Genomic DNA, 19,863 nt, shown 5'->3' with positions numbered 1-19,863 from the left:
AGGAAAAATTGCCCTTAAAACCCTATCCACATGTAGCTGCATTCAATTTAGAAAGATAACATTGGGTCAGACAAGGGTCGGACAGTTCACCAATGGCAAGGGCCTGGTATTGTGACAGGCCAGGATCTGGATGTGTTGATGTGACAATGGAGAGTTGGCAGAAGCTGGGCATTCCACCCGCAGCCAGCTCTCCCCACCCATCAATCTTGGTGGCTTAATTGGGAGATCAAAACACATGGAAATAGCAAAGTAAATTTAAAATTTATTATCATTTCAGACAGATTGCAATAAATATCTAGATTTGGCAGATGAGGAAGGTCTGTGTGTTCTTTTGGTACAAACTTGGAACATTGGCTCATTAATAGGAAAGATGATTGGAAAATAAACTAAACCAGAACTGTTAAAAGTATAAGGAAATAAGATCTTTAAGGAAAGCAAGGGTGTATTCCCAAATTTTTTTTGGAGGGTGCAAGAGATTATAGCTTATTTGTACCAATCTAAAATTTATTTTATTATATTTATTGGGATAACATTGGTTAATAAAACTTATATAGGTTTCATGCATACAATTCTACAATACATCATCTGTATATTGTATTGTGTTTACCACCCCAAGTCAAGTCTCCTTTCTTCACCATTTATCTTTCCTTTACCTTCCCCCATCCTAAAGTTTAAACTTAAAAATAGAATAACTGTCTGTTTTAAGTGCTGACAATAAATAAAGTAACTTCTACCTTTTAATAACTCCACAGAGGACTTGCTTTTATGAATAGATAATAGTTAGCATTTGAATTATTTATATACAAATGGATACCTCTAACTTCCCCAAATCTTACTACAGATCTATCACAGAAAGATGAGACATGCAATAGAAATGGTAGTCCTTTTCTTTTTAAAGCTTTTTTTCCCACCTGTTCAATCCTTCCCCCTCCACATTCCACATTGTCTCATTCATTCATTGGCTTACTCACTCATTCAATGAACATTCATTGAACATTTACTGTGTGTCAGGAGATATGCCAAGTATGTACATAGAAAGATCAATAAGGTCTGCTCTTACGTTCAGTTAATTTACACCAAATAAACCAGTTATCCAGACCTGATTGTTGTACAGCGTGAGCCTGCCATAGGTCATCGAGAGGTTCTCTGTGGGTGTCCTGGTGTAGGGACGAGCACTTTCCGTGTGTCAGTCCTGTAGGCTGAGGCTGTTATTATCACAAATCCAAGGGATATGACCATAAGCTGAGTGAATGGCTGGCTGTGCACTAAGGGGCTTACCGCCTTGGATAAGAATGGGCAGCTACTGATTGGAAGAACCATTAATGAAGGAGGAAGGTTACCAGGCATGGCCAGGGGTTGAGGAGAAGATTCTTTCCCAAATTAAACATCAGAGCAAGATGTGTGTGAAGCACATGGCAGAGGGCTCAGTACCTGGAATGTTCTGTACATATTGGCTACTTTCTTTCCTTCTTCTCTTCCTTCTTTCATTTCCTCTATCGCCTTCCTATAAATCTATATATTTGCATACTGTAATATACTATACTACATAATATAAACATATTTTAAATACGTAGTTTATATACCTATATATTGATAAATACATAGTGACAACTTAAGTAAAGCCAGGTCAGCAGATGTCTCCATAGAGAACTACACTGATGTCCGATAGAAGATTCTGAAAGAAAATGAAGGTGTCAAGGAGATCCCATCTACTAGTAAATGTAGAGCATGAAGTTTCAGTGGTCATCTTGAAATGCATTTTGTTTCCAAAAAGATGCGTCAGAATGATTCTCTTTGAAACAAGTGGTTGCAAAGAAAAAGCTGCAGCCAAACTTGACTTTCAGGCCTGATCTTTCTGAGCAGCACAGTTATTTAAAAAAATTAGAGAGGACATATATTCCCCAGTATGCCACAGGCCCCACCTGTCCTTACTGTCTTAAAACATCTATCTAACCAGATCCTGCAGAAATTAGAATTTAAAGACCCTGGCTGACTGAGCCAGTTTGACTCAGTGGATAGAGCATTGGCCTGCGGACTGAAGGATCCCAAGTTCCATTCTTGTCAAGGACATATGCCTGGGTTTCAGGGCTCAGTTCTCAGTGGGAGGTGTGCAGAAGGCAGCCAACCAATGATTTTTATCATTGATGTTTCATATATATATATATGAGACTCTGGTGAGGTGGAAAGATCCTGAACCTTAGAGGAGGAGGCCTGGGTTTACTCCCACCCAATCTCTTTCCTCATCTAAGATGATTTTATTGTCATGAAATTGAAAGTCACTGACTACACCACGATCTATTGTAGTAACTGTAGACTGTATTTGGTCAGACAGAAAGATGATGGTCATCAACTCACAGTAGTACTTTAAAACCAAAGAAATTGGTGTGTTAAGCAGTCTTGGCAGAAAATGTTCATCAAATGAATGTTAAAGAATAACTACTGGCATGGATACAGCCCTGATAATGGCATGTAGACTGTGAGATCTCATGGTTCCCACCTCGAGAATCTGTCCATCTTCATCAGCAGGCCCCCCTCTGAACGGTGCCTGGAAACCATGGCAGTGAAGTTCAAGGGCTGGTCTCTTCCCGAGGGTCATAGGCCTGTGATGTGTTGCAGGTCCCTCCGGGTTACCTGGCCTGAACGGCTTGCATGGTTTAAAGGGTCAGAAAGGAACCAAAGGAGCTTCAGGTAAGAGGAAACCCTCCGTGAGAGACTTACCTGCAATCAGTGGACCTCTGGTAGGTATTTCCTCACTTCTCACAATGTGGGCTGTGAAACAGGAAACTGGCTGAGCACAGAGACACAATGATGGGACTCGTTTTAGTGCTGAAGATAACTTATATAAAAAGGACCCTTGAGAAAACCCAAAGTAAGAAGGGATGGTTGGTAACAGTGCCTTTTGTTGATGTTGCTTGGGATGATCTCTACTAAAATACACTGGGTAATTGCTTAGGTGGGGCAAGATTTCACAATGTTATGAAGAACAAATAAATACCCCGGATTTCTTTTTGTCTTGTTTTTGTTTTAGGTGTAGTATTGCCAAGTACAACCATGTGGGTCTAATTAGCACTTTTAGCATCTCTCACACAGCCTGCGGCTAAAACAAATTACCTGAACAAATTACTGTTACTTTGGACATAACAAATAGATAATTATCGACAACTGCATTTTAGTTTGTTCCGGTATTTTGATATAATGCATATTTGTTGCATGACTTTCTCAGAAAAATAGCTCACCATCAAACAAGGTGGCTTGAGTCAGACACACAGATGTGAGGGAAAAGAGTTGAATTGCTGTGCTGCTAGATTTAAGTCTGTTGAATCTTCATACAGTTCAGAAGGCCACAAAGTAAAATTTGGGCCACGTAGGATTCATTTGGTAGCCGTTCTAAATAGTCTGATAAAATGTGTGTTCCCTCCAAACAACCAATGATGCTCTGTCTTTTCAATGTGAAAGTTTACAATAATTCTATATATTAATACATGTCAGTTTCCACCTTCAATTTCAAACCAGTTTATTCATAATTGCTCATTGTTGGATCTCATTTGTTTTTACTCTTTCCATTGTAGAGCTTTGACAGATGGTATTGTCACTGGGTTGTTTTTTTTTTAAATATGGAAAATAATTACAAAGTAGATCAAGCCTATGGTTGACCAGTGTGATGGGTTTTAAGAGAGTAAGTGGTCACCTGGGAAACGTATGCAGCCATTTGGGTCACCATTGAAGCTGAGGTTGGTCTTAGCAGAACCAGCTGCTTCCGGGTCACACACTTACCACTGGGACAAACAGGGAGGAGATACAGTGCTAAAATTGTCTTCTACATTAAGGTTTGAATGAAATGGGCCCACCTGGCCCGATGGGAATGCCTGGGCTAAAAGGAGAGAGAGGTGACCCCGGGAACCCAGGAACTTCTCCTCCAGGCCTTTGTGGAGAAAAAGGTCCCCCAGGCCCTCCAGGTAAGAAGCAGAATGCTTGTCCCCCCTCCACCCAACTCTCCATACTGAAATCAAAATCTCCAAATGTAATGAGGTTCACATCTGGTCATGTCCATCCTCAGGGAGACCTGGACCACCTGGTCCTGCAGGTGCCACAGGAGGACCTCCTAAGGGTTATTTGCCTGACCCTGGTCAGCCTGGAGATCAAGGACCTCCTGGCCCCAATGGCCCAAGAGGTATGGGAAAATCCTGGCCAAGGTTGGTGATGCCCCTTTCCTGAGATGCTGCCAGTTCTGTAGGGAGGGAGGACCAGAGAATGGCAGAGGAGAAGCCCCTCAGCAGCCCCATTATTTGGGCAGATGGAAAGGTGGGGTTGTGGGCAGTGATGGGCTGGCAGGCCCAGGCCCAGGAGAGCCCAGGCCCCTCACTCTTCTATGTCACCCTATCAGACCACCTCTCTGTGAGTACAAAAATCTGAGTCAGAGCAAGCCTTTCCCATCACCAGCCGATGTTGTGTGTGAGTCTGTAGCGGGGCAGGGATCTCATCCTGCCTGTGGGTGTCTGCACCTGCCCCCTAACCCTCTGCCACTGGCCCAGAGTGACAGGACCCAGGCCTGGTGTACACACAGAGACAGAGCTCTCCCTATGCTGCCAAAAGTCCATTTTGCTTCTCCCTTCACTTCCCAGGGACAAACCAGCAAGGCAATATTTAAGGGTTGGACCAGAGCTGGGTAGGGAATGGGGGAAGAGTGTGGCTCAATGCAGTGTTTTGCTAAATTCAGATTATCACATTTCTCCCTATCAAAGAGAGACACAAACCATCTTTAAGTGCTAAACATTTTAGTAAAGGTGGGATTACAGTATTATATAATTCTACTTTACTGCAAAAATAAAGCTGCTTAAAACAGCATAGTTTTAGTAGAATAAAATTTGGGCTCAATTCCTATGTGTACATATTTTTTTTCAAATGTGATTATAACTGAGTGAACATTTCTTTCACATCAACCAAATTTTTTCATAAGTGTATCATTTATTCATCTATGAATCTATCTATCTATCTATCTATCTATCTATCTATCTATCCATCCATCCACCTATCCTCTACCTTATTAAAACAATGGGATAGTAATGCAAACAAAAGGAATGGCTCTGAAGAAAAGGAAGGCTTTGCTTGGGTTCATTTTGTCCAACGGCCACTGACAAACCACTTACACCATTTCTCAAGCTCCACGAGACCTACTCTCTGTTTCACTTCTGACACTATTGATTTTCTCGTTTTTCTAATTCCCTCCATCCCTTGCTTGCAAACCATTAAATTACTCCCCTGAGGAAGCTCCCAGGCAGCTGGCACACAGGTTTGTCTTTGACTGAAAGAACCTTTTGCCTCCTCCCTGTGGCCAGGACCCCCCGGGCCTCCAGGGCCCCCTGGGAGCATTGACCTTCTGCACGGGGATCCAGGAGACTGTGGTCTGCCAGGCCCTCCTGGTCCCTGCGGCCCGCCCGGCCCTCCAGGACCCAAAGGCCTCCCAGGATGTGATGGGAATGATGGCCAGAAAGGTATGAACGCAAGTTGTTCCTTAAGTAGAGGTGAAGGCTTCTGCTCTCTTGTCCTGAGGGTTTGGAGTGCTGGACCACCATGACCTAATTCTTATTTTCTGTTGAGTCAGTGGCTGTATTGCCCAAATGTCCTGCCTTTCCAAAGAGTCCTCAAGTTCTGGTAACTATCAGACAAGTAAGATGAAAAATGCAAGTTCATCATAAAAGCATACTTGGTAACCTCTTAGACCAGAACCGAACAACAGAAATATAACGCTGTGTAATTAAATGACGTAGGCGGAGGTGACCTTGATTTGCACCATGCAGGACCAGCAGGACTTCGTGGGCGGGAGGAGGAGTGGAGACAGCTCATGCCAGGCACCGAACGGCTGGCCGGGGGGGGAAACGGAGAGTGAGACGGAGAGTGGTGGGGACTTAGATCTGGAGTTGGTTCTCCAGGTAGCGCAGCATCTTCCCTAATTTTCCTTCACTGCAGTTCTTTGACTGTCTCCAGAGGAAGTTCAGGATCGCAGGGCTTCTTGCTCTCATTTAGTTTTGTCTTGGTCATGGGACCATTTTCCTGAGCCCCTTTGATGGATTCTGGGATTTCCTTCCCACATAGGCAGTTCTCAGCTTCACAGAAGAAAGTGAGAGACTGCTCTCGACCCGGAGCCAACTTTACCTAGCATTTTGTTGGTGTGAACTTCTGAATCCTGTCCATCAAACTGTCACCAACTGGTATTGATCTGTTCCACTGCCCTTGTTTTTATATGTTCCTTTTAGGACCAATGGGGTTCCCGGGGCCACAGGGGCCACATGGACTGCCAGGGTCACCTGGAGAGAAGGGTGTACCTGGCCCTCCGGGTAGACAAGGGCCCCCTGGGCCTGCAGGTGAGCTCCTGATGCCTCCTCCTCTCCACCCAGCAGCCCGCACAGGGCGCTTCGCAGGAACACTTCCTCTCACAGTCCTCTTTCAGAAGCAAGTCTTCTGAAGGCAGCACGTTCTTCTGAGTTCTGTCCTTTTGAAATAAAGGTTGCATTTACTTCAGGCTGCACTGCAAAGTCTCCTGTTTGGTGAACTAATATGTACTATTAAAATGGGAAAGTTTGAACACTAGAGGTGGATTTTACACCTACTATCTCGACGATGAATCAATCTGTGTTGTCTCACCCAGGAGTCAAAGACTGAGTTGATTATTGTTCTGTGAGGATGGCATAATCAGTTCCTATCTCTGACTTCCCATTGGTTTTGCTAGATGCTTTATTTAATGTTTTCTGTAAAGTGCATTAATGCCTATGAAGTTGAAAGGCTATTTAATTTAAATCCCATAGACCACATGTTTTCATCCGAGTGTCAAAATAAACTAACGGATTGTTGAAAGGGCAAACAGATGTGAGTATTTGAGATGGGCAGAAGTAATATCTCTCAAGATCTTACATCAATATTATGGTAATGTGGCATCAGTTCAGAATATCTGGCTATCTCCTAAATTAGCACCCTAGTCCAAAGAATAAATAAACTGCACTGCTCCATAGTGGATCATAGTTGAGCATGACAGAGAGCTAATACTCTGATTCATCTCATACTTCCTTTGTTTACACAAAGTATAAAACTTGGCAAATTAATATGGAATTTTTTAGAAGCCTTCAAATAGGCAGAATTTTTATTTACATTAAATTGGGGCATATTTAAAAAAAAAACAACTCAAATTTTATGTGGTGCAGAAGAGCTTCATTTCAGATTTTTCTAGATATGAAAGCTCCATTACTAAGTCATAGCTGTTCTTGTCAGTAACACTCTGGGATATATATATATATTCTGATTTATATAATATATAAATATATATATATATAAATATATATATAAATAATATATATATATTCTGATTTTAGAAAGAGAAAAAAGGAGAGGGAGAGAGGGAAACATCGATTGGTTGCTTCCCATACATGCCCTAACCAGAGGTCGAACCCACAACCTAGGTATGTGCCCTGACTGGGAATCCAGCCTGCAACCTTTTGGTGTATGGGACCGATGCTCCAACCAACTGAGCCACTCGACCAGGACACACTATGTGGACTTTTTAATGTCATGCTGCTTGCTTTCGATGCTGTCTTCAATTTAATATTTATGTTCTCAACAATCTATTTCATGATTGTCCTAATTCATGATTTAAAATCTCTTTCTACCACATGAAAATCATTGTGCGGCCTCGTTTTTGCCTTTGGATCTCTCCAGGTGACAGAGGTAAGCGTTGCTATAAAATGAATAATTTCCTCTAACTCTTATTTTCAGCTACCTCTCTACTTCCATTTTTCACTGCATTTGGGAGTACAACTTGTTACATTTATATATGTGGGGTCCTGTAATTATATTGGTTGTAATGCCTTTGCTTGCTCGTTACAGATATAGTAACCCCGTATTAGACTGTCCTATGCTGAGCCTCATTGCAGGTTGTCAGGGACTGTGCAAACTCAGCTTCCATAGTTTCAAATCAGGCCCAGAATATATGACTTTCTCTGTCAGATGCCAAGGTACCCACCAACAGAAACTTCTTTTATAAACCCACAGTGTAAATGCCTGGAACACCCCTAAAATAAGTGGTATCAGAGGCATGAAAAGATGGGTCCTTAACACCCAGTAAGCGGCTTCAACAAGCCTTTCCTGGGGCACCGGAAGCCCATTTCAAGGAGCAAATTTCTTTGTGTGTTCAAGTGAAAAATGCTATTATTCATGTAAACTGAGTGTTCATTTTAACCCCCCACAATGCAAAAGCAACGTATAATTTTATGCTTGGCATTTTCAAAGAGAATGGAGTTTCTCAAAAGAAGGAAAGCAAAGCTGTGAACGCTTGCATTTCTTCCTTCCTGGCACCTGGTATTAACCCCTTGAAAGTTGCCCTGGATACAGATGCCCTATATCATCACCAGGGTGCTTAAAAGAGATGTCTTGGCCTCTTTCTTTCAGCTTATGGTATATTAAAAAAAGAAGAAAAAAAGAAAAGCAAAATCATAATTTTAAAAAAATCCTGCTCTTATAAATGTCTATATTTTATTTAATTTATTTTTTTAATTTATAAATGTCTATATTTAAAAATGACAGTTGTATATTTACTGAGTTTTCACTTCAACCCTTTTACTGTATCTCTGTGACCGTATGTATCAGCTCATTTGAAGAAACATCAAAATCCTAAATCTGAAGGTCCAGCCAAATGCATCCCCACACTCACTTCCCTTCCCTGCTGCCTCCACTCCTTCACTGCTGGTGAGCGACAGGATGACTCAGGGAACTCAGGACATAGTCACTGGCATTTGTCTCAAGTAGCTCCCAATGCAAGAGACAAGTTTTACATCAAGCTTTCCGTACAGTAAAAATGCACCCAGCTCATCGTTGCTGTGGTTTCATACAGTATTCAAAAGAAGCTAAATTCCAATGTCCTTATAGGGTTCAAATTCGATATGCACAGGCACAGTCACCATGGTGTAGACTCAAACAATGTGATTGTGGCATGTTCTTGGTTTTTCTTGCTGCTTTATCATTGCTGTTCTTAAAACTATTTTGCCCATTTGTATAAATTTTAAGACAACCTGTAAACAGGTGTTAAAATATGCTGCATTTCTTGGCATTTACCATACAGATGTTAAAAGCTCCGAAGGCACTATGGTGTGGCCGGGAAGAACACAGGTTTGGAGTCAGAACATATTGGATTCTAATCTAGACCCTGCCACGTGCTATCTCAGACCGGTCCACCATTTAGCTGAGCCTGAGCTTTCTTCCAGTGACCCCCTAGTAACAGCAGCACATACACACGGGCTGGGAGCAAGCAATTGTGAAGCACTGGGCACAGGGCCTTCAGTACATGTTAGCTATTACTATTATTGCTTAGGGTTATTATTTCTTCTTCTTTGTGGACTGTTTGCAGAGGGACTGAATGAAACTTTAGGGAAAAAATTCCTTAAAGATGTGAATGTAACCAAGAAGAGAGACATTTCAAACCTCTAGAGCAGTGGTTCTCAAAATGAGAGCCCAGGTGGGCACCATTGGCCTCATGGGAACACGTTAGACATGCAGAGGTTGGGCATGCCCAGTCCTGCTGGCTCAATATTCTGAACTCTTAACAGTCTTGCCAGATGATCCAAATGTGCTAAACTCAGAACTGCAGCTTTGCACTGGTGCTTCTCAGTCCTGGCCCACACTGGAATCATCTGGAGAAAAATTGGTGCCTGGGCCCGAGCCACCCCCCCCCCCCCCCCCCCCCCGAAATTCTTGTTTAATAATTCTAGGTGGAAATGACTTATGTGCACACATATGAGCCTAACCAGTGGTCAAGGACAATAGGGGTGGGGTGGGGACATAAGTGGAGGTGGGAGTGGAGGGTTCTAATGGGGGGTTGAGGGCAAATATGTGATACCTTAATTAATAATAAAATTAATTAAAAAAATAATTCTAGGTGGGTCCCAGCACCTAGAATTTTTAAAAACTCCCCAGCAGGGTTTATCAGACAACCAAGCTTGTGGGCACTGCCCAGGCCACATCCTGTACCAATTCAACCAGAATTTCTGTGGCAGGATACAGGCATCAGTATTTTATAACTGCCCTAGGTAATTACAGTGTGAACTCAAAGTTAAAAATCATGCTTTGGTACCTATATTAATCCCAAAGTTTTCTCTCTCTGAGTAGCAGATACTATGGAACCACACCTGGCTGCAATGTAGAGTGATGAAGACAGATGTTAAGCTGAGCATTAGGAATACACCAATACCTCTCCCAACACCACCTGTGGCTGGGTCCCCAGTAAAAAGTGGCCCAAACATTGGAAATCCTGTGAAGTGCACCAAATTATTGCTGATTCAACCAACCTTCATTATTTCATACTTTTTTTTTTTTTTTTTTGCTTCCTAAAGGAGATCCCATTCACTTAATTATTCAGTCAGTCAGTAATTTGACAAAATGCTTTCTGAAGGTTACAAGGGCTATCAAACAGTTTCAACAAGGTGCAGGGTCAGAAGCCCTTCTAACTTGAGATGGCAGAAGGGGCTTGTTCATAACTATTATTATTGGCAATTCCAATTTCAGGCGAACCGGGGCCACCTGCAGATTTGGATGCCTGCCCCCGAATCCCGGGGCTTCCTGGGGTACCAGGCCCAAGAGGACCAGAAGGAGCCATGGGGCCCCCCGGAAAGAGAGGCCCTCCGGGAGCAGGTAGGAGCCTGACACTGATGGTTCATTATTGGTATATACATACTGCTGACGTGGAAACTCAGTGTTTTTGTTTGTTTGTTTTTTGAGCCTAAACAACTAGTGCAGATGCAGTAATTAAAATGTTCTTCCCTTGTATATATATATTTTTTCTACATTTATCCAAAGGTTTAATTATATACTAATTGGGTCATCTTGGTCCTTCCATTTTTATGTTGAAATTTTACTTAAGTCTTCTATATTTGAGCAGCTTGTGGACATGAGGTTTTGAAACTTCTTAGTACAACAGAGTAGATGCTCTGTGCAATGTCATTAATAGCTGTTGACTTGATTTTTTCAATGAAGAACAACTTAATTTGGGTCCCCTAGAGCAGAAACAGCATACAAGCAGGGAGAAGGAGGTGTATCCTTGGAGGAGCAAGAGGGAGAGATGAGGGAGGTTCACTCTAATTACGGCAATGACTGCATTGTTTATTTAATCTGAGCATTGCTCAGTCCTTGTCAGGTAGCGGATCCTTATTTAAGGATTTAAACTAAACCATCCCTTTGAAAAGTGTGCTCCAAATAATTTATCTTCTCTTCTCATATCTCCACCTACTTGGGTAACCTACAAAGCGATTAGGAAGTCGGGGCTGGTCTTCCGGTTTCAGACCAATTAACAGTGCCCCTTGGTTCTAGAAACCTGTGTGCAAATGGTCCTAAGAGACACAAGGCCATTACAATCTCATCTTCCCAGCCACCCTGCTATTGTTTTAGTTCTTTTTTGTTTTAGGACCGAAGGAATTGGGAGTAGGAATTTTACACCACCTGCTTTTCTCCCAGGTGGTGGAGGACCCTGAGATGCCCCTCCACTGAAGTCTGAATAGTTCTTGGGTGATGTCTACTTTAGAGCCTTCCTAAAAGTTGGGGGGTTGGGGCAAAGGGGCTGTTGTTTGTACTTGCTGCTCTGTATCTGCTTTTGTGCACTAAGTTAACTGCTGTTCACTGGAGCCACTTTCTCTGAAAGCCCACAAGCCCTGGGAATTGGCAATCACTTCTCCTCTTAGTTTTGACCCTCAGCGCATGGACAAAGCTCTTAGTCAGGCGGGGTAACTCGCCTCTCAAACTGCTTTTAAAACTAAGCTGCCTTGTTGTATATATATTTGCAGAAATGAGAGCTGCCCCCAAACTTTACAAAATAGCTTCCAAGCAGAAGCTATAGCCTATAATGGGGCTCTGCAAATTCAGTTCACAAAATGCTTCCAGACTCTTTCTCTTCAGAAAGTAGTAGCAGTACAGATGTGGGTAAGATGTTCTTTCCTGCCCCTGCCCTGGGGTCTCACAGCCTCATGGCAGACATGGCCAGAAGAGCATAAGTCATGCTCAATAAGGAGAGATAATAATTTGCATTTTAAAGGAGTTTCAAGGAAAAGCATTTATGAGAATGAGACCAGGAGTGGTGAATCCTGTGTGGAGATTGTATTATAGGACTGCTAAGATCCCAGCAAGGGGTAGCATTGGAGCGGAGCCTTGGAGGAAAGATTGAGCTTAGAAGAACCAGAATTGTCCAACAGGGAGACACAGGAGCACAAATGGGGGCAGGTCGGCCTAATAACCTGGTAACAAAGAGCCAGCCCCATCCTTCCCACCCAAAGTACAGTCACACCCCAGACCTACTGAATTAGAATCTGCAATTTAACAAGATCTCCAAAATATTGCAAGTTTGTTCAAGTTTGAGAAACCCTAACTATATTATATGAATGCTGCCCTTAAAGTTCAGTTAAGAGTGACACCTTCCCTGTGCCTCAGTCCTAGCTGTAGGTTAAAGTCACCTACAGGGCTTGCGAAAGGCTGATGTCTGGGCCTCATCCCAGAGCAATAAAATGCAGAGGAAAGCAGAGCCCCAGTGTCAGGGTTTTAAGAAAGCTCCTCAGATGGCTGGGGCAGGCAGCCAAGGTTGAGACCCATTGCTTCCTGGTGGCTTTGGAAAATAACCAAGGAAAGCAACCGAGAAGAAAAAAGTCATCTGGGCAAAGTCTGTACACTTTTAACATAGTAGCGATCTTGGGCACATGTGAGTTTCTCGTTTCATAGTGCGCTCCTGACAGAGCCCGACAGCCTCTGGGCCCAGGTGTGCCCACCTGTCATCTCCAATTCCCCCCGACGTGGGGTCAGATGGGCTTATCCGGCCGCAGGTGACCACGGAGGTCCTTCTCTGGCTTCCTGTGCCCTCCCCTTATTGATGCCACCGACCCTGCCTGCTGGCCATGGGAATACCCTCAGCCACAGCTGTGCCACAGAATGTGATTATGTTAAGTCAGGGCTGCCCCACTCCATAGCTCAGCTTCCTCCTGTGTACCCTCTTTCAAACCATGCTTTCTTCTGGGCTCCCCTTCTTTGATGGGTGCTCCTGGCCCCTATTATAAAGGACCCCTCTTTTCCTTGGTCCCCTCTTCTTCTTCCTGCTGACCACCCTGGATCCGTTGGCCACACTGTCCAGTTGCTAAAAAGTGAGGAGTCTATTCTGAGGGTCTGAAATGGCTCAGCACTGACTGACCTGGGTTATCTGCAAGTGGGAGGGGCAGCAAACACTGCTCCCCCCACCCCCCAAGGTTGGCTGTGAAGGATCAGCTGCCACTAGGAAGTCCCACCTCAGCTGCTACTAGGAAGTCCCACCTCTGCTTAAAATGACATTGTTATTTTCTCCTGTTTCCCTTAAAATGTTTCTCATTGCTGAGCCGATGAAACCAGGCACATAACCAGGCGTTGCAGCTGAGATCTACATAGAAAAAAACCCACCTGCTCTTTCTCACCCTGGTGAGCGTGGGTCACAGCCACACCAAGTATCACTCGGTGTGTTAAGGGGCCTCCACCACGGAAAGTCTAGTACTTTTCTTTTCACACGTCTCTGATGCTTCAAAGGCTGAGGCTCCCGGTGACAAATACAAGGCGGTTTCCATTGTGGTCCGAACTGTTACTGCCTAATGGACGTGCCCACATCCTGTTGAGGTGTGTTTCTCTTCAAGTCACATGTGACCCTCTCAGCGGAGGTAATCATCGAACACTGGAGGGCTCTTAGATGTCATTTTATTTTTTAAAGCAAGTTCCAGGTAGAGAGTAAGTCCAGGTAGTAGAAAGCTCTGGGCACACAACTCGAGCTAGCAAAAGTCTTCCTTCCTGTCTTCGGAAATGTCACCCACCTGACTAGTACTCTGTCTTCCCTAATGGGAGCAAAGCTACATGATAACATCTGGTGAGAGAACTCTTCTCCCAGATCCACAGAGATCTCATTCACTCGACACCTCAGGGGAGACACCCTTGATCTCTTCCATGAGCAGCCTGGTCGCTGGCTTGTCTTATCAGCATGTGGGCAGCCCCTTCCAGAGAGCACAGTGGTCACTTGTTGGAATCATCTCGTTGAGTGGAGAGAGAAAGGATGTTCTGAGTTCAATAGGGTTAAGGTTAGTGTTAGGATTAGGGCCCTGTGTTCCCCTTCCTCCCCCCCCACCCCCTGATAATAGATATGTTCTTTGAAGATAGCTGATTTGTGGCAGAGAGAGAGGACAGAGAAGGAGAGAGGGAGGGATAAGAAAAAAGAGGGAGGGAGAGGTTCAGAGGAAATGAGAGGGAGAGTAAAAGAGGGAGAATAATAACTAGAGACTGGAAGCCTTGAGAGGGCTAGTAAATTGGGGAACTAGGGCTATTGGCAATACACTGCTTCACAGCAAGGACCATGTCTGCTACTCCGAGCAAAGGACATTGTGGCAAAGAATTGATGTCTTGGCCCAAAGTAAGCAAGCAAACACTTAAAGAACCCTTCGAATACCAATGTGACTGTGCCAAGTCCCTCATCATACGTCCACCAAGGAGCACACCTGAGCTCTGCGCCTTGTCCTGAAGCAGGTGGCTGATGGTACAGCCTCTGGACTCAGCCAACCTGGGCCCCTTTTCCCATTCACATGTGACTGGCTCTGCAGCAGGTCTGAGCCTCAGTCTCCCCACTGGTAGCCTGGCACATATGAGGACCTGAGCACATGGCTGCTGTCAAGGCTGAATTAGATCATCCACCCAACAGGATTGTTGTGGTACTTAGCACTTTATAAATACTAAAAAAAAAACAACCAAACAAAAATAACTATGCAAAAAAATTGCTCTTCTTATCTGGCTCCAAATTTAACTTGACCTCTAACTGAATCTTATTAAATTTCATTCATTCATTCATCCAGGCTTTTAAAAAAAATCAGTATTAAGATAATATATTTTTAATTTGGTGCTTTTTATTTTAATTTTTTAAAATACATTTTATTGTTTTTTTCAGAGAGGATAGAGAGTTAGAAACATCAATGAGAGAGAATCATCGATCAGCTGCCTCTTGTACACCCCCTACTGGGGATGTGCCCACAACCAAGGTACATGCTCTTGACCGGAATCGAACCCGGGACCTTTCAGTCGGCAGGCCGATGCTCTATCCACTGAGACAAACCGGTTTCAGCAGTATTAAGATAATATTTAATGGTGAAACCCATACAGGTTTAATGTAAAAAAATAAAATAAGTAAAAGGTCAGATATATAAGAATGTGAAGAACATGTGAAAATTCTCAACACCGCCCTGTTCTGGCCGCAGATCCTGCCTCTGCCCGTTATTGGCTCTTGGGCCTTGATTAGCAAGTTGATTGGCCTTTCAGAGCCTCAGTCACCCCAGTGCCAAGTGGAGACAGTATTCACTGGCAGGTGAAATGCGCTGGGCAGTTCAGGTGGAAGCTGTGTATGCACAGTGAGGCTGCAGCCAGCAGGTGTCACATGGTTCTCACACTGCCATTGTGGACTTTGTGCAGGGTGCAAAGGAGAGCCTGGGCTGGATGGCAGGAGGGGCGAGGATGGCATCCCAGGGCCACCTGGGCCTCCGGGACACAGAGGGGACCCGGGAGAAGCCGGCTGCCCTGGAGCACCAGGTAAAGAGTTTCAGTTTCTCATCTTCCTTCTGACAAGCAGATCTGAGAACTGGGCCCGAGATCCCCAGCTCTTGGGCAGCTGTTCAAGCTGATCTGTGAAAAGCATTGGCCTAAGATGCCAACTCACCAGGTGCCAGGGAGATGAAAACAGCAAGAACAAACTCGGAGGTACCCCCACATTCTGACTCTCACCCACCCTCCAGAGGAGTCAAGGCCCTGTCTCCAGTCCAGTCTTTTCCCAAAGCATTGGTCCTTATCACAAAGGGCTCAGCCATCTCAGAGGCCCCATGTGCCAAGGTAAGCCTGGCACCTGCCATGTGACCACCTTTGAGAGGCTGTGCTGAGAATCCTGGGATGATGGATGGTTCTCACCCTCGATTTACCTGGCCTCTGGTTTTCTGAGTTCACTTCATCTGACTGTACAGCCCTCGATAAATGTATGTAGCATGCCCAGCTCCTTCCTAAGGAAAATGTTTGGGAGTGGGCATTGTGTGAGGGGAGGGAGAAGACGCCTCAGGACAGAAATGTGAAATACAATGTGCCTGGATAAATGCTAGGCTCCAGGGACCTAGAGACCAGAGGGGTGAGGAGGGCGGGGCAGGCTCTGCCACCAGAAGGAGCCCCGCCTGAAGCCGCAGCGCAGCCTGGGCCTGTGGTTGCCACGTGGACATGCAGCCCCCTGCCCCCTACACACTGCTTTTCAAGCCCAAGACCTCATCTTAGAAACCCTGGTTGGCCAAACAACACCCGGGAGCAGGCCTGATCCAGTCCATAGCTACGACTTTGCAAACTTGCGTGTGCAGTGCAAATGGTTCAGAGAGACAGAGGGTCTTCCAAAAGCAAGTTAAAAAAGACAACCATTTGGTTGTAATGTCAAGCTTCACCTTTTGCTCTTGGCAATTAGAAATTGCCATAGGCCTCTTCGGTCGGTCAGTCCCTGAGGTGTGCCAGAGGGGACAGGCCCTGCTCACGTGCTGCAGGCCTCATTATTTCCCACCTGCCACTGAGAATTTTGGAACTAGGCCTTCCCCCCACATCTCCCTTTATAAAAAGATCAAAAGTCCAACTTACGGCTCCTTCTTAGAATGAGACTGATAATATGCCAGAACCATGAGACGGGTTCTGGAAGTTGGGAAAGACCTAACCCCCCTCCCGGCCACCACCATACAAGCAAAAGTATATTTAGAAAGTCACAGAATGTGAGCAGTGGAGAAAGTGAGCCAGCTGGGCTGCTTGGGCATAGGAAACAAGTTAAAGAGGCAAAAGAAGGCCCTAGGGGCTTAGGAGAAAGCAAAGAGGCACACATGCCTAAAGGGAGAAGGTGCAGGCCCCTCTAGAGAGAGACTGCAAGAGCAAGCCAGGGAGACCAACTTTGAGAACCACCTTTTTGGCCCGGCAAGTGCCCAGTCCAGGCTGGAACGACTGGAAGATCACATGTAGGTGTGCCATCATCCTGTTCTAGTTCTTTCTCTCAGTGCCCATCACTTTTTAACGTATTTCACACTTTACCTCGTTATTGTGAGTATTGTTTGTCATGTCTCCAGGAAGAGTGTAAGCACAGGGGGTTCTGTCTGTTTTGTTTTTATGCTAACACAGCCCAATGCTTGTAGGTTGTTTGGAAAACACACACACTTGCAGAGTGAGCGGTGTGTACCGATCGCAGGGGTGTGAGGGAGCAGTGGGCCCTGCCATGTTCCTCTCGGGTCCGAGTGCTTATTGAAGCGCTGGACAAAGGTGCTCAGAAATGTTTGTGAAACTGAACCCCCTAAATGACTTTCCTTTTTTTTTTTTTTTTTTCCTTTATTCCTCCAGGCCCTCCTGGGCCCATTGGGGATCCTGGGCCCAAAGGGGTCGGCCCTGGATACCTCAGTGGCTTCCTCCTGGTCCTCCATAGTCAGACGGATGGAGAGCCTACCTGCCCCAAGGGCATGCCCAGGCTCTGGACAGGCTACAGTCTGCTCTACGTGGAAGGACAGGAGAGAGCACACAATCAGGACCTCGGTACGTACAGAGCGCTGGCCGCCCATGTGCATTGCCTAAGAGTAAACCTGCTGGGTTAATTTTATAAGCTCAAGAATATCAAGTGATTACTCATCTTCTTTGGGATTCCCCCCCCTCTATTTATACTACCATGCTGATTCTCAGGGAAGTTAAATCTGTGATCCTGTGACGTGCCAAAGGGATCATTCTGGCTACCGTTATTATTTCTGGCTGGTTATTATTGATAGTTTTTCAAAACTTATGGTTAATAAATGAGATGTAACTCTGGTGTAAAATGGGATTTTTCACTTCCCCATGTGAATTATCTGAATGTAAAGTGTGTATAGGCAGCATCCTGATGCTTTCATGGTGTGGCGGTTACCAGCACCAACTCCTGCCCTGCTCCAACTGAGGTGTTTTTTATTAATTTTTAATTTTTATTTATTTTTATATATTTTTAAATTTTATTAATTATGGTATCACATTATTGTCCTCATCCCCTCATTTCCATCCCAAACTCCTCCTCACTATGCCCGCACCCCCTTGTTGTCCATGGCCACTGTCTAGGCCCATTTGCATGCACACAAGTCCTCTGGTTGATCTCTCTCCCTTACCCCCACCCTCCCCGACTTTCCCTCTGAGGTTTGAGAATTTGATCACTGCTTCTCCTTTGAATGTCCAACTGAGTTTGAGAGTCATCCTTGGCACTGCTTGTCCGTTTTCAATAGCAGATTTGTGAGACTGACTTCAAGCCAAGAGTTTAGGCACTGGGGTGCTGGCAAATGCTACCATTCCCAGATAATGAAAGTTGGGGTGGGAGCACAGGAGGGAGATGCCTGCAGAGACGGTTGATGATGGGGTGAGTTTTGTCACTGCTCTCACTGGGCCTGACCCCTCACTGGGCTGTCATGGTCAAAGGGTGCAGGCCTGGAGGTGGCAGCTACTGACATGTCCCTCTCCATGTCTCTCTGGGGCTCAGCCATGGCCTCTCCCATCGGAGGGGTTAGGGGAGAGGAAGTACGTACGTCCATATCTGACGGTTTGCGTCTCTTCTCTCCTTCCTGCCTCCGGTCTCTTTCTTGCTTGGCCTCGCCAGCAGTCTCACTTCTCTGTCCCGGTCCAGCCAGGGCACACATCCCAAAGCTCTGCAGAGCTATTGCGAGAAAACCCAAGCCCCTTAACCAGACAGACACAGCCTGCATGCTGTCCGGTTGACCTCTGGTTGAGAGAGAGACACACAGACCTCCTCTCCCTCCTCTCTGCCCTGAACTGAACATCTGAGATCCCCGAGCTTCATGCTATCTCCGCGTCTTGACCCTCTTTCCTCTGGATCTTCTTTGAATAGTCTTCACCTTCTCCAAACCTTTGTCATTCAGGTTCTAGCTTCAGTCTGGTTAGCCGTCCCGTAAGTCCTGGCCCACAGTTCTCATCCATAGGGCTTGTCACTCTCTGTTTTCACTGCCTGTGTATTCCTCCAGCCTCCCACCGGGTCAGGCCCGGAGCCTGAGGAAGAGAGGAGTGCCTGTGACTCTGCTTCCCGCCCCTGGCTGAGTGCTCGGCTCAAGAGTGATGCATGGCTGTGGGAATGAGGGCTGGTCCCCCGGGGACCAGGGAGGTGGCAGAAATGGTCAGGCACATACCTACTTTCGCCAGCACAGAAGTAGACTTTGTCCGGGGCCTCCATGTGCCCAGACCACATGTCTATACACGGCACACGCAGGAGGGTCACGGGGCACGCTGTGGCTCAGAAGCCAAGCTGTCTCTTCTCTTTTCCGAGGTCTGGCGGGGTCTTGCCTCCCGGTGTTTAGCACACTGCCCTTCGCCTACTGCAACATCCACCAAGTGTGCCACTACGGCCGGAGGAACGACAAGTCCTACTGGCTGGCCAGCGCCGCGCCCCTGCCCATGATGCCACTGTCGGAGGAGGACATCCGCCCCTACATCAGCCGCTGTGCTGTGTGCGAGGCCCCGGCGCAGGCGGTGGCGCTGCACAGCCAGGACCAGTCCGTGCCCCCGTGCCCGCGGGCCTGGCGGAGCCTCTGGATCGGGTACTCCTTCCTCATGGTGAGTCCCCGCACCCCACGGTCTTGTCACAGCCTCTGCTGTCCCCTGTGCACAGTAGTTCTGTGAACTCCGGGCATATGGGCAGCAACAGGACATGTGGTCATTTTTCCTCACTGTCAGTTAGGGTTTTTTATTTTTTATTTTTTATTCTACTCGGTAGCGTTTAGAAGCTGGAGATGATTCAGGCATCGGTGAGAATGATTGAATTTTGTGGGCACC

The 19,863-nt window shown here is 45.7% G+C and overlaps 1 protein-coding gene across 3 annotated transcripts in view; it reads left to right on the top strand.

The window, feature by feature from the left end:
• Positions 1-19,863, top strand: part of COL4A4 (collagen type IV alpha 4 chain) — a 106,978-nt gene that overhangs the window by 85,472 nt on the left and 1,643 nt on the right. For 2 of the 3 annotated variants that reach the window (XM_036422016.2, XM_045575352.1), the window contains 10 exons: positions 2,617-2,688; positions 3,828-3,956; positions 4,058-4,171; positions 5,337-5,492; positions 6,255-6,362; positions 7,708-7,716; positions 10,546-10,671; positions 15,484-15,600; positions 17,413-17,601; positions 19,358-19,644. In XM_036422016.2, coding sequence (XP_036277909.1) covers positions 2,617-2,688; positions 3,828-3,956; positions 4,058-4,171; positions 5,337-5,492; positions 6,255-6,362; positions 7,708-7,716; positions 10,546-10,671; positions 15,484-15,600; positions 17,413-17,601; positions 19,358-19,644 — 1,307 coding nt within the window. The remainder of the gene's footprint in view (positions 1-2,616; positions 2,689-3,827; positions 3,957-4,057; positions 4,172-5,336; positions 5,493-6,254; positions 6,363-7,707; positions 7,717-10,545; positions 10,672-15,483; positions 15,601-17,412; positions 17,602-19,357; positions 19,645-19,863) is intronic. The other variant, XM_045575351.1, reaches the window with a different exon arrangement.

Source organism: Pipistrellus kuhlii, unplaced genomic scaffold, assembly GCF_014108245.1.
Source record: "Pipistrellus kuhlii isolate mPipKuh1 unplaced genomic scaffold, mPipKuh1.p scaffold_m20_p_7, whole genome shotgun sequence".
Classification (NCBI taxonomy): domain Eukaryota; kingdom Metazoa; phylum Chordata; class Mammalia; order Chiroptera; family Vespertilionidae; genus Pipistrellus; species Pipistrellus kuhlii.
The sequence above is the reverse complement of the archived record's forward strand: the minus strand, read 5'-3'. Positions and strand labels throughout refer to the sequence as shown.